Source organism: Rhinolophus sinicus, linkage group LG09 (assembly GCF_036562045.2).
Source record: "Rhinolophus sinicus isolate RSC01 linkage group LG09, ASM3656204v1, whole genome shotgun sequence".
NCBI classification, from domain to species: domain Eukaryota; kingdom Metazoa; phylum Chordata; class Mammalia; order Chiroptera; family Rhinolophidae; genus Rhinolophus; species Rhinolophus sinicus.
This window is the reverse complement of record NC_133758.1, coordinates 41,868,031-41,893,577: the sequence shown is the minus strand read 5'-3', so window position 1 is coordinate 41,893,577 and position 25,547 is coordinate 41,868,031. Positions and strand designations below refer to the sequence as shown.

The window sequence follows — 25,547 nt, the reverse complement described above, 5'->3', positions numbered from 1 at the left end:
CTGCCCACGGGGGAGGAAGCGGCCCCGGCCCTCGGGCGCCCATCCCAGAGCGAGGGGCCGGGGGAGAAAAAAGGCCAGCAGTTAAGCTTGCTCCCCGCTGCCCTCGTCGTCCCCCCCGGGCTAGCCTCCCCCGGCCCACTGCGCTCCCCGCGCTCCCCGCCGGGGGAGAGCGTGGTTTCCTGGCGGCCGTCGCTGTAGCCCGGCCGGGGAGCCCGGAGGAAGCGGAGGAGTCCCCGCCCACGACCCTCTCCCCTCTGCCCGCCCGCCGCCGCCGCCGCCGCCTCCTCGGAGCCGCTGCGGTCCGGTCTCCAGTCTGAGCGGGGGGCGCGGCGGCGGCGGCGGCGAGGGCAGGGGAGCGGCTGTGGGCTCGGCGGGGATCGCGCCGGCGGCCCCCTGAGTTATTCCCACGTCCCCCGGGGCCCGCTGCCGCCCCCGCCGGCGCCGAGAATCCGGCCGGGGCCCAACTCCCTCACGGGCCCCCCGGCGGCAGCGGCGGCGGCAGCAGCGGAGCCCACCGCTCGGGCCCCGATGAGTAACTCCCGGAATAACCGGGTGATGGTGGAAGGGGTCGGGGCCCGAGTAGTGCGCGGCCCGGACTGGAAGTGGGGGAAGCAGGACGGCGGCGAGGGCCATGTGGGCACTGTCCGGAGCTTCGAGAGCCCGGAGGAGGTGGTGGTGGTGTGGGACAACGGCACCGCCGCCAACTACCGCTGCTCCGGGGCCTACGACCTGCGCATCCTGGACAGCGCGCCCACGGGTAAGCCACCGCCACCTGGCCCCCGGCCTGCGCGCGTGGAGGGAAGGGGCGAAGCTGGGGTGGGTGTCGGGCCGGCTGGGAGAAGCCTTTGGTGGAACGCTTCTTCCGCAGCGCCAGGCTGGAGTGAGCGAAAGGGAGAGCCAAAGGGAATTTTGTTTACCAGGTTAAATACCTAGTAAACAAAAACTTGCAGAAAAGACCCCCTTCCCCCAGTCCCCAAGGGAACTGATGGCAACACCATCACCAGGATGCTTTCAAGTCTGGAAGGCACAAAGCTCCGGGAAGACAACAGGCAGTTCCCCTCCTCCTCCTCTAGGGAAGTGATCTGGAGAGATCTGTCTAATAAGCCATTGAAATTAATCAGCCACCAAATGATAACTGTCTAAAGGGGGGCTTGCCTTGCCATATGGTGTTTAGTTGACCGGTTACAATTGCCGAGGGGCCCTTGGTACCTCAGATTTGTTGTCTTCCCCCCCTCCCCCCCCACACACAAAGACTTAGAGTTCAGTAGCCAGTGCTTCTTGGGACCCTGTGGGATGATTTTTCATCTAAATTGTTTCATTTTGTATCGCTATGGCAGTAGAGGGAAAAAGGTGTAAGCTGGTAAATCATTTCACTGTGTTAAATACTTTTTCCAAGTGGAAGATAGGCATAGGGGACACCTTATACATATTGTTTGTTAACATCTCATTTCCCATGTATAGTTATGTCAGAGACTTAACTGATTAACAGCAATGAATCAGTTTCCTTGATTCATAAAATTTCAGGGATCTGTTACTCCAGAATTTTTACATAATATAAACTGAAGGCTTGCTCTCACAAAATAAAGATCTAATTTATTTTAATCAAATTAATTTTCACAGATTTATCCTTAACACTCTATACAGTAGAAAATAGTTCAAATTTAAAGTTTGATACTTGTTAGAATGTATAAATAAGATACTTATAAGGCTTTGTGATTGAGTCTGACAAAGCCTAACATCCTGAAATGGGTACATAGTTATTGTTAGCAGGAATAAAAAGGGAAATGAACACAAGCCAACTCAGTTTTTGAATAAATAATTCATAAAATTGTGTTTTTTTGCTTACTTTTTAAACATTGAAGAAGATGAATATACATGCAGGACCAAAAGAATAGATTCACGCGACAAAAAGGGGCAGCCATTGTTAACAGTTTCTTGTGTGTTCTTACACAATACTCAATTCACTGCAAGCATATATATTAATATACTGTAAATATGCTACCCGTTTAAAGTACAAATGGTAAGAAACTATTTTCTTATGCACTTTTGTTTTTTAATACATGTTGGTGACTGTTCCATGTTAGCACCTTATTCTTTCACAGCTGCATAGTCTTCCAGTAACTGGATACAGTATTTTATTTCACCAGTGCTTTTTTGATGGACATTTATATATATATATATATATATATTTTTTTTTAAATAAGTCAATTTATTCTTTTTTGTTTGATGGACATTTATATTGTTTCAGATATTATTTACAATGATGCAGTGAATAAATCCTTGTACATGTGTCCTTATGCATATGTGCTGAGTACTGCTGAAGTGGAATTGCATCAAAGGGTACACATATTTAACATTTTGACAGATGTCAACTAATTGCCCTCTGAAGACATTTCAGCAATTTACACTCCAACAACACTGTATGAGGCATGTACCCGTTTCTGTAGACTCTTAAAATTTTATCATGCTAGCTCAAGCTAAAGTTTGACCACAACTCAGTAATTTGGAGGCCTCTTGGGATCAATAATTCTAGGTTTATGGGGAAATTTAAACACCTTTCCAGGGTAAAGGTAAGGTGTAACACATCCTGTACTACAGCGACTTTTTAAGGGATATTAATGTTGTCTATATGTTTTGTAGTATGGAGTATATCTGTTATATAAATAGTTTTATTATCTTATATAAAGTAGGTATTTTTCAGAGGTAACTTTTAAAATCTTAGTTTAATTTACAAGGTAATTTTGCACTTTATTTAATTTGTTGCTTTGTAGCAGTTCATCTTGTTCATCTGATTCTTTTAGTAAACATTTTAAAGGCACTTCTAAATACAGGGTGGCTAGCCTTCTTATGAAATGCTGGAACAAATTACAAACCCTTGGCTCTGGCTTTGCCCCAGGACTATCATACTACTTTCACTGTTTTTCTTTTTTCTTCAAAATGTTTAATAGTTGATGTCCACTGGCATTTTATTACATTCTCAAGATTTACTAAATATATTTATTATATACAGTACTTGATATTTATTTGCATAATAGTTAAGATAAAAAAAGTGACCTTTCATTCTGAAATAATTTTAGGCTTACCAAAAAAATGACAAAACTAGTAAAAAGAGTTCCCTTTGGCCTTTCAGCCATCTTCTTCAGATGTTAACATCTTATAAAGTATTGAAACCAGAAAAATAACATTGATGCAGTATTCTTAACTAAAATCTACATATCTTATTCAAATTTTACTAGTTGTCCCTCTAATTTCCTTGTTCTGGTCCCGGATCCAATCCAGGATCACACATTGCGTTCAGTTGTCATTCGGTCTCTTCCAATCAGTACCTCAGTCTTTCTTTGTCTTTCATGACCTTGACACTGACCAACAATTTTATAGACTACCCGTCAAATTGGGTTCGTCTAATATTTTCTCATGATTAAATTCAGATTACTTTAGGGGCAAGAATACCATAGATGTGATGTTTTGCACTAGGAAGAACGTCATATCAGGAGGTACATGCTACTCATTTCTCATTAATGAGGGTGGTAAACTTGGCTAAATCACCAATATTTTTACCCCCCATTGTTTTGGACCATCAGTGCCATGCCAGCATTAAAAACCGAAATATAGTCTTGGTATTGTTTTGAAAATACTTTTGACCCGTGAAGTACCTGAATAGACTACCCTAGGGGTTCAAGAACCACACTTTGAAAATTACTTCCCTAGATAGAATCTCTCACAGAGTATCAAGAAGCTTGTATAAGAATGTTCACAGCAGTGCTGTATGTAAAAGCAAACAATTGGAAAGAACTTAAAGGTGCATCAACAAGAGAAGGGATAAACGAACTGAATTTTTACAGAAGTGGAGTTCTATACAGAAGAGAAAAATTAATGTTAAGCCAATAAGCAAGAAAATAGTTGCTTGGAAAAGAACACCTATTGGGTTATAGTGAAAAACAGTACTGTTTATTGTTTAAGGTAGGGTTGCTATTTTGGACTGATGAGATAATTTCTTTGGTGTAGGGGGCTGTCCTGTGCGTCGTAGGCCAGCATCCCTGGCCTCTACCCACTAGTTGCAATCATGATAACCCGAAGTGTTTCCAGACATTACCAATATCCCCAGGGAGTACAATTGCCCCCGATACTCATTGGTATAGGGATATGATTGAGACTCATTGGTTTAGAGATATGTACATGTGGTAAAAGTATACTAAAAAATTAATGATAAATGCTAAATTCCAGGGAGTGGATATCTTCATGTTGAAGGAAGTAGAATGCAGTTGATAGTAGGACCCCAAGGGCTATGTCTAATTTGGTAATATTTTATGTCTTAAACTGGGTGGTGGATGCATAGGTGTTTGTTATATTTCTATGTCTTTTTGTGTGCTTGACATGTATTTCATAGTTAATTTTTAAAAGTGTAATGATATTACCAGAAAGACAACTGAGATTGTTTGAGTATTCATTTTTTGTTCCTTATACCCACATTATGTGAACAGAAAATTGATTGCTGTATGTTTGGGAATTAAGAAATGGGGTAACCTTTAAAATAAAATTCTGTGAAACTTTACTGAAAGTTAAGGATTCTGGAGTGGTTGGGTCGTTATGAATCTTTCTAATATTCCCTTATTGCATGTTGGAGATTTTATGTCGAGGTTGTATGTGGGGTCTGTAATATTTTGGCATATAAGCTTTATTTTTTTCTCTTAAGTGACATATAAAAGTTTAAATTTATGGTCTAGGATTGTCAAACCTTGAGAGGAGGAGCATTTAGTATATATTTGAATGATACAACTCCTATCTTGTATGCAGATATATTTGGCTACTTTGTAGTCAGCAAGATGATGGTGCAAATATCAAATATATATGTTATTTCTGAATTAGTTTGGAGTTAATTTTGTGAAATCTGTAATCAAGTAGGTATAGTTGACCTCTTATCATTTAGGTACTGTTTGTATAGGATTTGGGGAGAAACATGTTTTTACTTAATGCTTGTTTTGTGGACCTTGACTACAGTGCTGTATTGTTAGCAGAGAAAGAGTGGAGATAATGAATTTGGGTTTCCTATTAAGGTTCTTTCTACTCTCTTTGGTATGGATAAGAAAAGTTAGGGGTATGGATGATTAGGTTTATTCAGAAATAGCTTCCTGTATTGTTGGTCCAGGCTGACTTGGGGGCAGTTCTTTGTACTTTTTCTTCCACCCCTAGCAAAGAGGACTTTCTGGGTGCTTCTAACAAACACCTCAGATGTTAGTACTCAGTTGAAGGTCTAAAAGTGCTCATGTTGGATACAAAAATGAAATAGATAAATAACCTTCAGCTTTTCCTTTCTGAACCCCCCTAATTCTCTTCTGATCTGTTTCTAGACCTACATGAAAAAAAGAGTATTATTAAGGAACAGAACCTTAGGAAAATGCAGGACTTGTGGGAACAATGGGGAAGACGATGCCAGACCTGCTAAGGGTGAAATGTTGTGAGATGTTTCTTACTAATGGCATCTGTAAGGAAACTTTGATTTTCCTATAGATCCTATTTTTTTTAAAAAGACTTATGTGAAATGTCTTTTCCTGTTTAATCTCCATATGCTAAAACAATGGTTTAAATTGTGAAAGTCCACCTGATTTTAATACTCCCTGTAGATTGCAGCTTGGTTGAACTCAAGAAAACTAGTAACCACATCTATTAGTACTTCTCAAACTTAAGTCAGCACAGAGATTACTTGAGGACTTTTAAAAATGCAGATTATGATTCAGTAGATATGGGATTCAGCCAGAGTAGTTCTAAGAAGCTCTCAGGTGATAGAAAGGGTGCTGGCTTGTGGACACCTTGAACAGCAGGATGCTGGGTGCCTGCTTGTCCACTGAGATGCTCAGGCTCTGTGTCTCCTTTTCTTCTGAGCTGATTCCAAGCCTTGATTGTCTCTCTGTAATAGATGTTCTCAGTTTTAGAGATTGATGTTACTGGGCAGGGCGAAGAGAAGTGTGTGTACAGCTGAAATAAAGGAACATGGAACAGCTTTTTTAATATATGTATTTGTTTGCAAATATAATGCTATCTTATTATATATTTCTGGTTCTATACTGCCGTATCCCTCTGGTTGGATTAGATATTTCTTTTTGAATGTGTTTCCAGGTAGCCACCCACCAGGGTCTCTCCTCCACTTCTTTTTTAAAAAAATTTTTTTATAGGGGATTATTGAGGAACAGTGTGTTTCTCCAGGGTCTATCAGCTCCAAGTCGTTGTCCTTCAGTCTAGTTGTGGAGGGCACAGCTCACTGGCTCATGTGGGAATCGAACCGGCAACCCTGTTGTTCAGAGCTCATGCTCTAACCAACTAAGCCATCCGGCCGCCCTCTCTTCTACCTTCTTTAATTGCTAGGTGGTGTGATTCCAATGTACTCTGTGCTTCTGTTGCCACAGGTATGCTGTGTTATAATCATCTTTTGCACTACATTATTAGTTTGAGGGTAAGAAGTGTGTGTGTGTGTGTGTGTGTGTGTGTGTTTTCGTTCCTTGTATCCATTTCCTAGTAAAGCCATGGCTCTGAATGAATGTTTTCTGAATAAAATGCTCTTTTCAAAGAGTTTTTCTTTTCTTTTTTTTTTTTTAAACTTCTTATTTATTTTTAAGTGTGTTTCTCCAGGACCCATCAGCTCCAAGTCAAGTAGTTGTTTCAATCTAGTTGTGGAGGGTGCAGCTCACACTGGCCCATGCAGAGATTGAACCGGCAACCCTGGTGTTACGAGCTCTAACCAACTGAATTAACTGGCTGCCCCTCAAAGAGCTTTTGACTCGTTTGTTCTGAGGTTAGATTCATTTAGATTGATATTATCCTAAAAAAGAAACTGAGTTTCAAAGAGATTAAGAAACTTGTCCAGTGACAGAGCTGGTGAATAGCAGATGTAGTGATGAACAGTCAGTTATTACTTTTCCCTATCATTCTCTCTTCCATTTATAATATAATAGTTACAAAATGATCACCATTTGTACTACTTTTCCTGAGGGAAGATTGATTAGGAAATTTAAAGAATTTATGCTAGTCTGTGTTATGGTTGTTTGATTCATTTAACGTAACACTTGTTGGACGTTAGTAGTTTTTCTGTGTGTTTTTCTGTGTGTGTGTGTGTGTGTGTGTGTGTGTGTGTATACAGTATGTAACAGATAGTTTATATAATTACACTCAGCCTCCTGTAAGAAAACATATCAGATCCCGTGAGCGATTTGCTGTCAAAGCAAGCAATTGAGCTGCAAATGAGGCTGTCAGATTCTCCAGCTGGTCAGCCTTTACTATCACAGTATTGTATTTTTACTTTACGGGGGTTCTTAATCTTTTATGTTTTTTTTGTTCCAAACAGTGGTTTAAGGTCCATCATCCTATACTCTTGAAGCCAGGCTGGGCCCTTGGCAGAAGATATGACATTGTCATATCTGCTAAACTATCAGATCTTACCCAATATCCAAATTAAAGAAATCTCACTTTGATACTCGTATATAAAGTTTCTTTTGTGAGAAAAATTAGCCCGTCAATATTTATTTTTATATGTGTGTGGTAAGGGGCAGCATAGATAATTATGTCACCTTATATGGGAGAATATTTTCAGTTAGAAGTTAGAAGCCAGCTGGCTGGCTTTTTCCTTTATCTATGAAATAAATGGATTAGATTAAATATAAATTTTCCTTCAGCTTTGCTCTATGAAGCTGGGCTGAGACTTTGCACACAATATTTCTCCTTTGCCAGCTACATCCCTGTTGGCTCTGCTAATAGGGGATGCTGGAAGGAGACTGGAAGGCTTCGGGGGAGAAGGGACTTCCTTTTTCCCGTTTTGTTTACTTTTTCTGTTGGCACCATCTCACACAGCAGGATTTCAGTATCACTATTTGATTCCAGTTTGCTGATTTCCAGAAACAGTCTTGATGTTTCCCCGTCCCCCTCAGTGACCCCAGCACCAGCTATTCACAACCCCTCTTTAAAGGTCTGGATCACAGCTCTTTGGGGCCCCTCTTTTAAGCCCCTTAGATTTTAATAATTACATTTTTCCCCCATTTTTTATTCTATTTCTAGAGGTGATGAATTGGTGTGGTTTCTGGCTCCTGACTGAACCCTGATAATATTATACAATGTGTTTATCAAGTTTTGATCTTGTTTTTCTAACCTATTTGCTAGTTAAGTAAAAAAATTTTGAGGACTTTCGGCCAATATGGTGCAGTAGGTAAACACTGTGCTAACCTCCTCTCACAACCACACCAAAATTACAACTAAACTACAGAAAAACCTTCATGAGAACTGCCTGAAGTCTAGCTCAGCCAAAGTCCTACAACTAAGGACATACAGAAGAAGCCAACTCGAGACTGGTAGCAGGGGCAGAGATGCAGAATGGGCTGGTCCTATAGCCATATGTGACCATTAAAAATTGGGAGGGATATCTTGCTTTCTTCAGATGCCGGTAAAGTGCTCAGTCCTTCTGAGGAAGCTAAGGCTGCATTGGGGAAAGGCCCTCACTTCATCTGGTGACTAGCACCGCTCGCCCAGCGCTCACCTGCACCATGGCCTCTGTCTTGGAGCTTGCTTGCATCTACTCTGCCCTCATCCTGCATGACAATGAGGCGACAGTCATGGAGAATAAGATTAATGCCCTCATTAAAGCAGTTAGTGTAAATGTTGAACCTTTCTGGCCAGGCTTGTTTGCAAAGACTTTGGCCAATGTCAACATCGGCAGCCTCATCTGCAGTGTAGGGGCTGGTGGACCAGCCCCAGCATATCTGGCGCTGTAGCAGCAGGAGGTCCTGCCCCCTCCACCACTGCTTCCCCAGCTGAGGAGAAGAAAGTGGAAACAGAAAGAAGAATCTGAGGAATCTGATGATGACATGGGTTTTGGTCTTTTTGACTAAACCTCTTTTGTAAGTAACATGTTCAATAAAAAGTTGAACTCAGGGGAAAAAAGAAAAGTCGGGATATTTTGGCAGCAGAGGTTCCCCTCCCCCAATGAGTGAGGGGTCTCAGCCCCACACCAGGCTCAGTGTCGGGGAGAGAAGTCTCCATAACTTCTGGCTGTGAAAACCAGTGGAGATCATGGCTGAGTGAGATGAGGGCGGTTGCTGTCCCAGGTGCTCCTCTTAAAGGGCCCGAGCTCAGACTTATTCACTGACAGACTCACTCACTCTGAGCTTCAGCACTGAGGCAGCATCTCAAAAGGCACCAGGGACACACAGGGAGGAACTTAATTGTCTGGCTGCAGGGCGAGTGCTGGAGGGGTAGCATTCTCCTGGCCTGAGGAGCTGGTGGAACCCTTTGTTTGTTGATCTGTCCCCGCCTCCCGGTGTGTAGATGCAGGTGGCTGCCATATCTGAGTCTCTATTAATCAGGCTAACACTGCTTACCTTGCCCTGGTGGTTCTGAGACCCTGCCCCACCCCACTTTTGGGCAAACCCAAGCTGCTTCCAGTGGCTTTTCCCTATAAACAGCATGCCTTAGCTCATGCTGTAGACTTTCCTAAAACCTCTCAAACCCAAACAAGCAGCATTCGGCGTGTCCCGTACCTCTGGCTGAGCAGCTCTAGCCCGGCCTAGTGACAGCTGGCTTTGGTTTGCAGCTAGGACTCTCAAGGCACCTCCAAGCATAGTGCAGGTGATGGCCATCCGTGGATTGCTTTGTGGCTCATGCCAGGTGGCCCTGGGCAGAGTACAGACTATGACTGAACTTGCCCTGCAGCAGGTCCTCTCCCTGGAGGCCCCGGGGCTGGCACACCTAATGGCCAGCTTCGGACCAAGCCTGGGAATCACACCACTGCCTCCAAGGATGACACACCCAAAGGGCAGACTGGGCCCGCACCAGCACCCTGCTAAAGCGATCCTGTTCTCTAGGATCAGCCCCTGCACCACAACTCCACTGTAGTCATGGCCAGCCAGCCATCACCAATAAGCCTGAGGGTCAGTCCCTCCTATTTACGTGTAAACTGCAACCAAGGCTCAACTACAACAGAAGGGCACACACCACCCACAAAAGGCACACCTGGAGCACCCAGCTCAGGTGACCAGTGAGGCTGCACCACTGGGCCCCACAAGACACTTAATACATAAGGCCACTCTACTAAGACCAGGAGACACAGCAGCCCTGCCTACTACATAGAAACAAACACAGGGAGGCAGCCAAAATGGGGAGACATGTCCCAAATGAAAGACTAGAATAAAGCTCCAGAAAAAGAACTAAAAACAAAATGGAGACAAGCAATCTACCAGACATAGAGTTCAAAAAACACTGGTTATAAGAATGCTCATGGGCTGGCCCGGTGGTTCAGGTGGTTAGAGCTCCATGCTCCTAACTCTGAAGGCTGCCTGTTTGATTCCCACATGGGCCAGTGGGCTCTCAACCACAAGGCTGCTGGTTCAACTCCTCGAGTCCCGCAAGGGATGGTGGGCTCCACCCCCTGCATCTAAGATTGAACACAGCACCTTGAGCTGAGATGCCTCCCGGGTGACTCGGTTGGAGCGCATCCTGTCAACCACAAGGTTGCCGGTTCAACTCCCGCAAGGGATGGTGGGCTGCACCCCTGCAACTAGCAATGGCAACTGGACCTGGAGCTGAAGCTGAGCTGCGCCCTCCACAACTAAGACTGAAAGGACAACAACTTGACTTGGAAAAAAAGTCCTGGAAGTACACACTATTCCCCAATAGAGTCCTGTTCCCGCCCCCCAAAAAAAAATGCAATGTTCTCAGGGAGAAATTCGGGAAAGAGATAAGAAACATAAAAATGGAGATAGAAAAACGTAAAGAACAGTAAAGAATAAAGAATACAATAACTGAAATGAAGACTAGCTTAGAGGGAATTAAGAGTATATTAGATGAAGCAGAGGATTGAATCAGCAATTTAGAAGATAAGATAGCAGAAAACATCAATCAGAACAGCAAAAAAAAAAAAATATGGACAGTTTAAGGAGCCTCTGGGACAGCATCAAGGGCACCAACATTCACATCATGTGGGTACCTGAAGGAGAAGAAAGCAAGGAATTGAAAACCTATTTGAAGAAATGATGACAGAAAATGTCCCTAACCTGGTGAAGGAAATGGATATTTAAGCCCAGGAAGTGCAGAGAGTCCTAAATAAGGTGAACCCAAAGAGGCCCACACCAAGACACATCATAATTAAAATGCCAAGAGTTAAAGACGAATGTTAAACGCAGCAAGAGAAAAGTTAGTTACCTACGAGGGAGCTTCTATAAGACTATCAGCTGATTTCTCAACACAAACTTTGCAGGCCAGAAGGGAGTGGCCTGAAATATTTGAAGTGATGAAAAGCAAAGACTTAAAACCAAGATCACTCTACCCAGCAAAGCTATCATTTAGACTCAAAGGAAGATAAAGAGCTTCCCAGACAATAAAAAGCCAGAGGAATTCACCACCAAAGCAGTACAAAGAATGTTAGAGGGACAAAAATAAATAAAAACTATGAATAATAACATGGCAATAACTACATATCTCTCAATTACTTTAAATGTAAATTGATTAAATGCTCCAATCAAAAGATGTAGGGGTAGATGAATGAATAAGAAAACAAGACCCATACGTATGCTTCCTAGAAGAGAATCACTTCAGATCGAAAGACACACAGACTGAAAGTAAAGGGATGGAAGAAGATATTTCATGAAAGTGGAAATGAGAAAAAAAGCAGGGGGGGCAATACTTTTACCAGACAAAATAGAGTTTAAAAACAAAGTCTGTAACGAGACAAAGAAGGACCCAGTAATCCTACTTCTGGGTATTTATCTGAAGAAACCCAGAAAACTACTTTGAAGGGACATGTGCATTTATATGTTCATTGAAGCATTATTTACAATAGCCAAGATGAGGCAACCTGGGTGTCCATCAATGGATGCATGGATAAAGAAGAGTTGGTACATACAGTGGAATATAACTCAGCCGTAAAAAAGAGTGAAATCATGCTATTTGCAACAACATGGATGGACCTAGAGGGTATTGTGCTGAGCATAGTAAGTCAGACAGAGAAAGACAGATGTCCTGATTTCACTCATAAGTGCAATCTAAAGAACAAAATAAGCAAATGAAACAGAAACTCATAGATACAGAGAACATTTTGATATTGCCTGATGGGAGGGGGTTGGGGAGGTGAAAAAGGGAAAGGGATTAAAAAATACAAATTGGTTGTTAAAAAGTAGTCATGGAGATGTAAGGTATAGCATAAAGAATGTAGTCAATAATGTAATAACTGGTGTCAGATGGATACTAGATTTATTTGGGTGATAGATGGGAGGGGGATTGGGGGTAGGGTGAAAAAGGTGAAGGGATTAAGTACAAATTGGTAGTTATAAAATAGTCATGAGGACTTAAAGTAAAGCATAGGGAATATAGTCAAAAATATGGTAATAACTATACATATGTTTAATACCACATGGCTACTAGACTAGTCGGGGATCATTTTTTAAATTAAATGTCTAACCACTGTGGTGTACCCTGAAATTAATGTAAAAATATTGAATGTCAACTGTAATTGAAAAATTTTAAAAGGGAGGAAAAGATGAAAGGGGCATAAGAGGTTAAAATTTCCAGGTATAAAATAAGTCTTGGGTTTGTAATACACAATATAGGAAATATAGTCAATAATATTGTGATAGTGTGGTACGGTGTCAGATTGTTGCTGCACTTATGGTGATCACTTCTTTAGGTATGTAAATGTTGAGTAACTGGTGCATGCCCAAAACTAATATATTGTATGTCAGCTATATTTTAATAAAAATCTTTAAAAAATTTTATTGAAATTTAGCCAGTAGTTTTCTGTTGTTTTGTGATGGTATTAATTTCTTACAAATGAATTGGAAGGTGTTTCACTTTTATATTTTGAATAAATAAATTCAAAATCCACTGAATTTAAAATGAAGTAAAAATTTTCTTTTAAGGATGCACATATGAGAGTTTATTGGTGATTTATAACACTTCAGCATTAGACCATATAATGATAGAAACATCTCTAAACATCTGTGGGGACAGAGTCCCAGCGAGCAGTTTCCAGGCTCTTGGCCTGGCGTGGGAGGTGCTGGCTCCGGTAGTGAATGGCCATCAGCTGTAACCGGTTAGCCAATTGGCTCCTGATGTAACTGCGGGGCTGCATTGATTGGTTGGTTGGTTGGCAGGCAGAGAAGTGAATGGTGGACTTGGATTGTGTGGCTATTACTGCGTGTGTCACACCCAGCGTCCAGTGAGACTGTAGTGGTATGACTACTCCCCTACCTATGGCTCCGTGGGTGTTCCTTTTTGGCCTAGCCATATCCTGCGTTCTTATGTGGGGAGCGGGAGCTGAAACTCCACAGGCCACCCCGCATGACAAATGCCGCAGCGAGCAGGGTCTCCCGCACGACAACATCAATTTTCAAATTGCTCATTCTAGTTTCTTTTGGACAGCATTTATGTTTTCATTTCTTGTCAGACATTGCGTTTACATGGAAGGGACAGATTAAATGAATATAATTTTAAAAAATATTCTAAGGAGTATACCACTAACCACTACTTTTCATCACATAAAAGGTGTGTGATTTTGCAACACTTTTTAAAAAAGATACAGAACTTATTTTTAATTTTGACTCTTAACTACTATGTCTCAAGATAATCAACAACCCGTTGTTTTGTATCATGATATACTCCCCAAATCCTCTTAACTAGGCACCAGAAAGCTGCCTCATGTCTTAATGTGCCAGAGGTGAGCAGTGTTAGGCCTTTATGCTCATACACTCCCACTCACCCTCACTTCACTTTGTGCTCCATATATGATGTGTAGGGAGCCACTGAGGGTGCTAGTGTTAACTAATTTACAATGAGTAAAACCTAACTTCATTCTTAGATTTTTTTAGAAAAAAGTAAATATGAGAAAATACAAGTTTTAACGGGAGTCCATAAACCTTTATTCAGAATGCTTGGGATGAAGTTTATAAACCTTTGGAGTTCAGGACCATAATATGGTATGCTTAGCACCCACTTTGAAGCCTGCAGCAGCACCTTGGCAATCAAATACATTAATATTTCTGCAGTGAAGCGTACGAATAATTATACTAAGGGGTAAGTAAAAATTACGTACTGTGTATAGCATCGTGTTCGTTCAGATCAGGTTTACCACTAAGTAAGTTTGTTGATAATTTACCAAAAAAAAAAATTTTTGGATTTTGGAATTACAGAGGAGATTGTGGATTTATATTTTCTCTTGTATTTAAATGGATCATCTGTATCGCCTGGGTCATGCACCTTGCTTTGGAAACCATTACTCTAAGTCACCCAACATGCATTTTAATGGCTTTTTAAGAACATTTCTCATTCTCCTAAACCCATTTCTTTATTTACATACTTTCATATCTCTCCACACCATTTAGCTTGTCTCTTACCATCATATCTGGATTAACAGTGGTTTAACGATCTCCTCAGATGGAACTAGGAACACAGCAACAATTTTTATCTTTGTATGCCTCTAGATTAGCTTTTTGGAGAGTAAATAGGTTTTTTGTGACGTAGTCTGGCATCTAAGTTATCTTTAAAATTTTGTTTCTGAGGGAAAATGGGTTCTGAGTTCTAAACAATTGGCTTATAAATGAACTTGTAGAACACAACCAAGATAGGGTAGAGTTTAAATTAGTGGAGAAGATAATGAACACAGCAGACAGACATTCATTTTTGGTTTTAGAATACTTTTTTAAAAAAGCATATTTACTTTTGTAGATAACTTGCTTTCTTTAGAATTAGTTTATATTCTCCAACTATACTCACAAGTATTTGGTTTCCTCGAGGGGTGGATTTATCTTTTTTTTTTTTTTAATAAGATTGAACAATTTTTTTTTTTTTTTTAAGATTTTATTGGGGAAGAGGAACAGGACTTTATTGGGAAACAGTGTGTACTTCCAGGACTTTTCTCCAGTCAAGTTGTCCTTTTAATCTTAGTTGTGGAGGGTGCCATTCAGCTTCAAGTTGTTGTCCTTTCAGTCTTAGTTGTGGAGGGCGCAGCTCAGCTTCAGGTCCAGTTGCCGTTGCTAGTTGCAGGGGGCCGCAGCCCACCATCCCTTGTGGGAGTTGAAACCGGCAACCTTGTGGTTGAGAGGATGCGCTCCAACCAACTGAGCCATCCAGGAGCTCAGCAGCAGCTCAGCGCAAGGTGCTGTGTTCAATTTTAGTTGCAGGGGGTGGGGCCCACCATCCCTTGTGGGACTGGAGGAATTGAACTGGCAACCTTGTGGTTGAGAGCCCACTGGCCCATGTGGGAATCGAACCGACAGCCTTCGGAGTTAGGAGCATGGAGTTCTAACCGCCTGAGGCACCGGCCAGCCCTGAGCCTTAATTCTTAACCTGTAAAATGAAGTTGAAGTAAGACAAGGTATACAAACAGGTGTTTTGCTTTTAAATTGAAATAATGAGTTTTGCCTTCCTTTTATTATTGTTGAAAAGGTTAAATAAAATGTGTGAAGCACTGAGCTTGGTACTAATAAATAGTGGCTAGTATTAGTAATAATTATGTTTCATTAATTTAGTATTTCTCAAGAGTAAGGAATGTGGGATATACCAACCAGGTAGCAGTTCACCAAAGCCTCACCCTCATTAGGAGTTTTAGGGAAAGTAAGATACATACTCTAGTTGGTTAACACTCTTTTAATCTCTGTAAATATTTTGTCACATTGATTTGGGGTTAAAGTTGAATGAATCCATAAATCAGAAGTAGGATTATTTGGCTGGTTGAATGACAACAGCAAACAATTATGCCACAATAAGTAATTATATTTAAATACTGGTTAGTAACTTATAAATTATTTTTTTAGTGTTGGGCTAAATGTGCTAAAAAGTTACAGGGTTAACTAGGCACTAGTCTACTAGGGATGTTTATTTTTTATTTTGAAAAGTTAAAAAAATTATCCCATAATATTTAAATATCCAGGTACAGAAGTGATTAATAAATACCTGTAAACCATCTAGAAAGAAAGCATTAGTAATATATTTGAAATACTGTGTACTTCCCAATTTCATTCCCTTCTTTCTTCTCTGGAGGTAACCACTATCTAGAAATTATTCCCATGGGTTTCTTTACATTTATGCTATATTTTTGTATGTCTGTAAACAATCTATAGTGCTTTATTTGCAACACTTGGTATTCTTGTATAATTGAAAAATTCAGCATTGCAGTCCATGTTGAATTGTGTGGCTGTTGTTCATTTTAGTTATTCCGTTGTATACCTGATATATGTTTCCACTTTCTTGTTAATGAACAATTATGTTGTTCACTTTTGCTATTATTCAAAGTGATAATTCAGATATTCTTGTTCCATGTTGAAGTACTTTGTATAGTGAATTTCTGTAGTGAGAACTCTAGTTCTTTCAATCATCTTTTCTATCTAGAAAGTCAACATTTTACTTATATAAATCAGTGCTTTACAAATTTGAGCTATTTTCATTGGCTGTCTTGTAGTTATTGATCTTGAATAGCATGTTTTATTGTTCTCATAAAATTTTTCAACAAAGAAACTTAAGCTATGTAAATTCTCTAAGTTATTGAATTTAGGGGAGATGCCATTAAAATGCAGAGCAGATGGTCATTTGAGTATTAGTAGAATGAGTCAAAAGCTATCATTAGGTGGTTCATTTAACAGTGGCAGATGTCTTCCTAAAGCTTAGAACAAAGGGAGAGAGCAACTCTTGAGGGTAACATGGTATCTTATAGGAACAAGAAAAAGCACTAATAGATTTAGTTAGGGAATTAAGTTTTATGAAATGAAAATTTTAAGAAATAACTCTTGCCAGAGCTGAGGAAGTTTAGACTGGGAGGAAATGGTTTTAGGTGAGAATAAATTGGCTAGATGTATATAGTAAGGGGAAACAAAAAAAGCTACCAGTGTGAGAGATCAGTTAAATTTTTGGCCTTGTTTATTTAATGTGTCTTTTCTGCTGTTTTAGGTTTTCTTTAACTATCAACTTTTAAATCCAGTTAATTGCATTTTCATTAAAAATTCTGTAGCGCTCATTTTGGTAGTAGAGTGGGTTTCTTTGTTTACTTTTTCCAATTCTCAGCGTTAGTCTGTTTCACAGCTGTTCACTAGTTTTGTTGGCTTTTGAACTGTGGGAACCAAGAAAGGATTTGGATGTGGTTTTGTGTGCATTAATGGTTTTCCTGAAGTATTCTTTAAAACCATGAATTGTAAAAAGGTTTTTTTTTTTTTTTTTTTTTTTTTTACCAGTTGTTATTGTGTGTTTAAATGGTTCCTTTGAAAGAAAGCCTGTACTCTATGAACTCATGAATGTTATCATTATACTTTGTGGAAAATGAACATAGAAATGAAAAATAGGTAAATAGCTGAAAACTGGACTATTTTTCTTTTTGGTCAGGAGACTGGGAAACATTTTTCCTTTGCCTTTCATCAACTAACTCTCATTTGAAGAGCCACACAGATAAACCTAAATGCACAGTGGTTACCATTTGTGCAGTGCATTTTACTTTTTGTGATGACATAGGAGACCTATTTTAGACTTTGTTCAGAAGCTTAACCATGCTTGGACATTTACTATTACTGCTGTTTGATATTAATTGTGATGTTCTTGGTCCTGGTGCTTTCCTTTAGTAAGACAAATTAGACTCTAACTTCAGGTTTGTGGCAATGAGAAGTGTACTTAGATAAGGTATATATTTTCTTTCCATAATCATGGAATAGCTCAGTTAGTATAAGGGTTAAAAGAAATAAAAACTTCTAAGTAGCCCTTACGTACCCTATTGCTAAAGCAACTATCTGAAAGTTAGTTTCTGTAAATATTTACTTAGACTCCCCCATGTTTTTTGTTTGTTTTAGCTTTTATTTTAATTATAAGATATATACCAGCATGTCTGATGCTTATACTGCATATTAAATGCCCCTACTCATCCAGCTGCTTTCTAGAGTTAATACACACTCAGTGTAGAAAACTTGGAAAAGTACAAGGGGTAACCCCATCAGCACATTTTGGGGATTATATTTCTAGTTTTTCTTTGTACATGGGAGATATATATACATATACATTATGTAATTATATATATATATATATACTCACACACACACATACTTTGTGTAATTTATTTACCAAAATGACATACTGTAATTCTTTGCAACCTGCTTTATAAAATAATACAGTTTACTATGTCAGTAACATTTCTTCTACAACATGGTTTAATAACTGCATAGGATTTTCCTCTATGAATTACCATAGTTTACACATAAATAACCCCATATTTTTGCCATCAGTTATGTTAAATTTTTGTTTTTATCTACTGCAGTTTACTATCTTTGGATGTACCTTTAAAAAAATTTGAAGGCAGCGTCAAAGTCTTTTAAGGCATTTGAAACATTTTGCAAGTACCTTCTATAGAGGTTGTATCGATTTTATGTTTCCCTCTTATCATTATCTGACTGGCTCTCTTGACACCATCTTCACATGCACTGACATAGTATTTTTAATCTGTGTCAGTTTGAGTGGATAAAGTAGGTATTTATTGTTTTGTGGTTTCTTTTTAAAATTATGAATTATAATATGCTTATAATAAAACTAAACAATTCAAAAGTACATAGAAGAAAAGGTGAAAAGTGCCTTCCTCTTCCCCATCTGTGTACCCCCAATCACTGTCAGCAATTTGGAGAGGGCTGTCAGGTTTTCTCTGCACATTGTGTATATGTGTGCTCACATTGTGTATGTGTGCTCGCATGCCTGTGACTTCTCGGTTTTGTGTCATGCTTAGAAAGACTACGCAAACTTATAAAATGTGCTGTTCAACTTTTTTTTCTTGCACTTTCATGATTTTCTTTTGGAATATTTAATTCTTTATCGTTATTTTTGGCATGTTGTCCTTAGGGAAGTATAATAATTTTTTATGGCAGGGTAATATTCCATTCTACATATGCGTATGTACCACAATTTCTTTATCCAGTCATCTATTGATGGGCATTTTGGTTGTTTCCATATGTTGGCTATTATAAATAGCGCTGCAGTGTACATAGGGATATATATACATCTTTTCAAATTCGTGTTTTGGATTTTCTTGGATAAGTACCCAGGAGTAGAATCGCTGGGTCATAAGGTAGTTGTATTTTTAATGTTTTGAGGAACCTCCATATTGTTTTCCATAGTTGCTGCACCAATTACAATCTCACCAACAGTGCATGGGGGTTCCCTTTTCTCCACATTTTTGCCACCACTTGTTTGTTGATTTATTGATGATAGCCATTTTGACAGGTGTGAGATATCTTATTGTGGTTTTAATTTGCATTTCTCTTATGACTAGTGACATTGAGCATTTTTTCATATGTCTATTGGCCATCTGTATGTCCTCTTTGGAGAAATGTCTGTTCAGGTCCTCTGCCCATTTTTCAATTGGATTGTTTGCTTTTTGGTGTTGAGCTGTATGAGTTTTATAGATTTTGGGTATTAACCCCTTATCAGATGTATCATTGATAAATACCTTCTCTCAGTAGGATGTCTTTGTTTTGTTGATGGTTTCCTTTGCTGTGCAAAAACTTTTTAGTTTGATGTAGTCCCGTTTGTTTATTTTTTTCTTCTATTTCCTTTGAGGAGATACATCAGTAAAAATATTACTAGAGGTAATGTTTGAGAGTTTACTGCCTATGTTTTCTTCTAGGAGTTTTATAGTATTGGGTCTTAAATTCAAGTTTCATTATTTTTGCATGTATCAGTCCAGTTTTCCCAGCATTATTTATTGAATAGACTGTTTTTACTTCAGTGTATATCCTTGTTTCCTTTGTCATGGATTAAGTGACCATATATGCATGGATTTATTTCTTGGCTCTCTCTTCTGTGCCATTGATCTGTGTGTTTTTATGCTAATACCATGATGTTTTCATTACTATGGCCTTATAGTATAGCTTGGTATCAGGTAGTGTGATACCTCCAGCTTTGCTCTTCTTTCTCAAGATGGCCATGGCTATTCAGGGTCTTTTACGGTTCCATACAAACTTCAGGATTATTTGTCCTGGTTCTGTGAAAAATGCCATTGGTATTTTGATAGGGATTGCATTGAATCTATAGATTGCTTTGGGTAGTATGGACATTTTAACTATATTAATTTTTCCTTTCCACGAGCATGGTATGTGCTTCCATTTATTTATATCCTCTTTAATTTTTCTCTTAAATGTCTTATAATTTTCTAAGTACAGCTCTTTTACTTCCTTGGTTGAATTTACTCCTAGGTATTTTATTTTTTTTGATGCAATTGTAAATAGGACTGTTTCTTAATTTCTTTTTCTGATAGTTTGTTATTGGTGTATAAAAATGCAACTGATTTCTGAATATTAATTTTGTGTTCTGCAACTTTACTAAATTCATGTATCAGTTCTAATAGTTTTTTTGGTGGAATCTTTGGTGTTCTCTCTATATAGTATCATGTCATCTACAAATAATGACAATTTTACTTCCTCCTTTCCAATTTGGATACCTTTTCTTTCTTTTTCTTCTCTGATTGTTGGGGCTGGGACTTCCAGTACTATGTTGAATAAATGTGGTGAAGGTGGACATTGTTGTCTTGTTCCTGATCTTAAGGGGGATGCTTTTAGTTTTTCCTTGTTGAATAAGATGTTAGCTGTAGGTTTGTCCTATGCAGCCTTTATTATGTTGATATATGTTCCTTCTGTTCCCACTTTGCTGAGGTTTTTATCATAAATGGATGCTGGATTTTGTCAAACACTTTTTCTACATTAATTGGTATGATCATATGATTTTTATTTTTCATTTTGTTTATGTGGTATACCATGTTAATTGATTTGCAGATATTGAACCAATTTTGCATACCAGGAATAAATCTCTCGATCGTGATGTATGATATTTTTAATGTATTGCTGAATTTGGTTTGCTAATATTTTGTTGAGGATTTTGCATCTATGTTCATCAGAGATAACAGCCTATAATTTTATTTTTTTGTAATGTCTCTGCTTTTGGAATCAGGGTAATGGTGGCCTTCTCATAGAATGAGCTTGGGAACCACCCCTTCTCTTGAAATTTTTGGAATAGTTTGAGAAAAAAAGGTGTTAATTTTTTTTGAATGTTTGGTAAAATTCACCTGTAAAGCTATCTGTTCCAGAACTTTTATTTGTTGGGAGCTTGTTGATTACTAATTTGATTTCGTTAGTAAAAACTGATCAGTTCAAATTTTCTGTTTCTTCTTGATTCAGCCTTGGAAGATTGTATACTTCTAGGAATTTATCCCTTTCTTTCTTCCAGATTGTCCAATTTGTTGGTGTATAATTGTTCATAGTATTTTCTTATGTTTTGTTTGTATTTCTGTGGTGTCCGTTGTCACATCTCATCTTTCATTTCTGATTTTATTTATTTGGGTCCTCTTTTTTTCTTGATGAGTCTGGTGAAAGGTTTATCAATTTTGTATGTCTTTTCAAAGAACCAGCGCTTGGTTTCATTGATCTTTTGTATTGTTTATTTCATTTATTTCTACTCTGATATGTATTATTTCCTTCCTTGTAATCATTTTAGTCTTTGTTTGCTGTTCTTTTTCCAGTTCCCTTAGGGGTAAAGTTAGATGAGATTTTTCTTGTTTCTTGAGGTAGGCCTGCATTGCTATGAATTTCCCCCTGAGGACTGCCTTTGCTGTGTCCCATAGATTTTGGGTCATTGTGTTTTCCTTTTATATTTGTGTCAAGGTGTATTTTGATTTCTTCCTTGATCTTATTGTTAATCCATTCATTATTTAGCAGCATTTTATTTAGTCTCTATGTGTCTGTGTTTTTCAGTTTTTTATTTTGTAATTGATTTCTAGTTTCATACCATTATGGTCAGAGAAGACACTTGATGTAATTTCAGTTTTCTTAAATTTATTGAGACTTGTTTTGTGGCCTCATGTGGTGTATCTTAGAAAATGTTCCATGTGCACTTGAAAAGAATGTATATTCTGTTGCTTTGGCGTGAAATGCTCTAAAAATATTGATTAAATCCATCTGGTCTACTGTGCCATTTAAGGCTTCTGTTTCCTTGTTGGTTTTCTCTCTGGAAGATCTGTCCATTGGTGTCAGTGGAGTGTTAAAAGTCCCCTACTATGATTGTGTTACTGTCGATCTCTCCCTTTATGTTCATCAATGTTTGTTTTATATATTTAGGTGTTCCTATGTTGGATGCATAGATGTTTACTAGAGTTTTGTCCTTCTGTTGTATCTGTTGTATCCCTTTATCATTATGTAATGTCTTTGTCTCTTATTATAGTCTTAGTTTTAAAGTTTATTTTATCTGATATAAATATTGCTAGCCCAGCTTTTTGTTTGTTTCCATTTGTGTGAAATACCTTTTTCCATTCCTTTGCTTTCATTCTATATGTGTCTTTTGATCTGAGGTGGGTCTCCTGTTGATAGTATATATGAACGAGTATATGGTTCTTGTTTTCTTATCCATTCAGCTATTTTATGTCTTTTGATTGGAGCATTTAATCTGATTACGTGATTATTGATAGGTATAGTTATTGCCGTTTTATTATTCATGTTATTGATCTTTTGTTTATTTGTTTTCCCCCCCTTTCTTTTAAAGGTTTTTTGTTTTTGTTTTTTTTTAATTGGGGAAGGGGAACAGGACTTTATTGGGGAACAGTGTGTACTTCTGGGACTTTTGCAAGTCAAGTTGTTGTCCTTTCAGTCTTAGTCGTGGAGGGCACTGCTCAGTTCCAGGTCCAGTTGCCATTGCTAGTTGCAGGGGGCGCAGCCCACCATCCCTTGCAGGAGTCGAACCAGTAACCTTGTGGTTGAGAGTCCGTGCTTCAACCAACCGAACCATTTGGTCACCTGGGAGCTGAGTGGCAGCTCATTGACCTCATTCTAGTTGCGGAGGGTGCAGCTCGCTGGCCCATGTGGGAATCAAAGCGGCAGCCCCATTGCCCAGAGCTCGCGCTCTAACCAGTTGAGCCACCCATCTGCTCCCTGCTTTTCCCCCTTCTTAAAGTAGTTCTTTTAACATTTCTTTTAATACTGGCCTGGTGGTAATGAATTCCTTTGTTTTTTTGTTGTTTGGGAAGCTCTTTATCTCTCCCTCAATTTTAAATGATAGCCTTGCTGGGTAGAGGAGTCTTGGTTGTAGGCCCTTGTTTTTCATTACTTTGACTATTTCCTGCCACTCCCTTCTGGCCTGCAAAGTTTCTGTTGAGAAATCAACTGACGGTCTTATGGGAGCTCACTTGTAAGTAACTAGTTGTCTTTCTCTTGCTACTTTTAGGATTCCCTCTTTGTCTTTAACCTTTGCCATTTTAATTATGTGTCTTGGTGTGGGCCTGTTTGAGTTTTTCCTGTTTGGGACTCTGCACTTCCTGGGCTTGTGTGTCTGTTTACTTCACCAGGTTAGGGAAGTTTTCAGTCAGTTTTTCAAGTAGGTTCTTGATTTCTTGCTCCCTCTCTTCTGGTACCCTTATGATGTGAATGTTGTTACACAAACTGTCTTCATTTTTTTTGTTTTTATTCCATTTTTCTTGTTCTGGTTGGGTGTTTTCTGCTGATTTGATCCTCTGCTTCATGTAATCTATTGTTGATTGCTTCTAGTGTATTTTTTGTTTCAGTTATTGTATTTATTTCTGACTGGTTCTTTTTTATGGTTTCTATGTCCTTCTTTATCTTTACTGTGTCTTCATTGACGATCTCACTAAGTTCCTTCAGCATTGGTATCACCAGCGTTTTAAACTGTCTCAGGTAGGTTGGTTGCCTCTATTTCATTTAGTTATTTTTCTGGAGTTTCTCTTGTTCCTTTATTTGGGACATCTTTCTTTGTTTCCTCATTGTGGCTGCCTCGCTGTGTTTGCTTTTATGTATTAGGTAGTTCTCTTATGTCTCTTAGTTTTTGCCAGGTGGCTTTATGTAGTAAGTAGGTGTCCTGTGTGGCCAGGTGGTGCAGTCTCTCTGATCATCTGTGCTTGTGTTCCAGAAGTGTCCCTTGTCTGTGTTGCGTGTATTCTCCTGTTGTGGTTGAGCTTTAATTGCTTTGGGTGCATCAGTGGATGGGTTTGACTCTCAGTCTGAGGGCTGTGAGGATTGACTATGCCCACAGAGTATGAGCTGCTGTGTGGGGGCTGACCCCTCAGATGGGGATTCACCCAAGTGGGCTCTTGAGCCTGTTGATACCACCATTTGGGTGTGCCACTTTGGAGATAATCCAGTAGTGCTCTGGTGTGGTGTGAGTCGGGCCTCTGGGTGTGTTGTTTCTTGTGCCTTTTGGGAGCGGCTCCTGTGCAGGCCAGCTTCAGCCTTGGCTGTGACTGGCCTGGCGGGGTACCTGGTAGGAGTTACAAAGCTATATGAAATTAGCTGTTGCCTGTGTTCGACCTGGAGGCATGTTGGGGTGGTCTCGCTGTTAACAGAGGTTGGCTGCTACCAGTATGGAGCCCGGGACAGCTTAGCAAAAGGCCCTGGGCCGTCTAGGCCTGTTGCCATCTGTCAGCTGCCCATAGAGCTCAGCGGCTGAAAGAGCCTCCTTCAGTGCATGGGCCTGGCTGGTTGACCCAGTGTTGACATTGTCACCAGTGATGCCACCTGATTTGTGTGGGAGGCAGGGTTCCAGGAGTCACAGGATGTGGCCAGTTGGTTTTACAATGTTAATGCAGATTCAGCTTTTGTGCTAATGAAGAGCCTGTGGCCACTCTGCAAAATGCCCCAAGGTGGTGCTGCCAGCCACACCACTTGATTTGGGCCTGAAGATCCCTGAGAGCTGCCCAAGAAGGGCTGCAATGTGAGCTGGGGTCGACTGCCTGCCACCGAAAATTTCCCAGGCCTCCGCAGGATGTCTGTTGCTGTACAAACCTCCCACAGCTTGCAGGCCAGGGCTGGCTGCCCAGGAGGCGAGGGTGCCCCAGGCAGTGCTGCTGGGTGGGTTCCAAGAGATTCACCAAAGGGGTGTACACACATGTGGATTTTACCAGCACAATCTCAGGTTTGGCCAAGTGAGGGCTCAGTGGGTGAAAGATGGTCCTCTCCTATAGGTTACATGTGGGGTGGCTCCTCACAGGGATAATGGAGGCTGTCTCTCTCTAGCCCTCGCCATGAAGCCACACTGGTCAGTCTTTCCCTGTATGTTTCTGCAGCCTCTCGAGTCACCATCCCTCTGCCGGAGCCCAGGGTGAGTGCCTGTGAATGAGTGAGTCTATGTGCAGGCCGTTTAAGCGGATGTTTGGGTTCCAGCCACCTTCTGTTTCATCAAGATGGACAGACAGAATCCCAGTTGATTTTCTCTTCCAGATGTTGTGTGGACTTGTCTTCCTGGCACAGGACTCCTGTACTTAGGAGCCCAGTGTGAGGCTGGGACACCTCATTCTTCAGGGGGTACTTCTGCTGCTGAAGTGTCCTCCCAGTACTCAACCACTACCTGTGGGTTTGGGGTCAGCCTGTTTTGCATCTCCCCACCGCCTACCAGTTTCAGTGTGGTTTTTTCTTTATGTCCTTAGTTGTAGGGGTTCAGTTCAGCTAGTCTTCAGTTGTTTCTCACGGTTGATTGTTCTATATTTCAGTTGTAATTTTCTGTGATCCTGGGAGGCAGCAGGCATAATGTTTACCTATTCCGCCATCTTGCACTGTCTAGTCCAA

General features: G+C 39.9%; 1 protein-coding gene and 1 pseudogene across 1 annotated transcript in view; both read left to right on the top strand.

Moving 5' to 3' along the window:
* The first annotated feature begins 528 nt into the window (after positions 1-528).
* The window catches only part of MIB1 (MIB E3 ubiquitin protein ligase 1), a 110,825-nt gene continuing 85,806 nt past the window's right edge, over positions 529-25,547 (top strand). Inside the window, exon 1 of the mRNA XM_019741227.2 lies at positions 529-757. Coding sequence (XP_019596786.1) covers positions 529-757 — 229 coding nt within the window. The remainder of the gene's footprint in view (positions 758-25,547) is intronic.
* LOC141573159 (large ribosomal subunit protein P1 pseudogene) lies at positions 6,998-12,287 on the top strand (annotated as a pseudogene).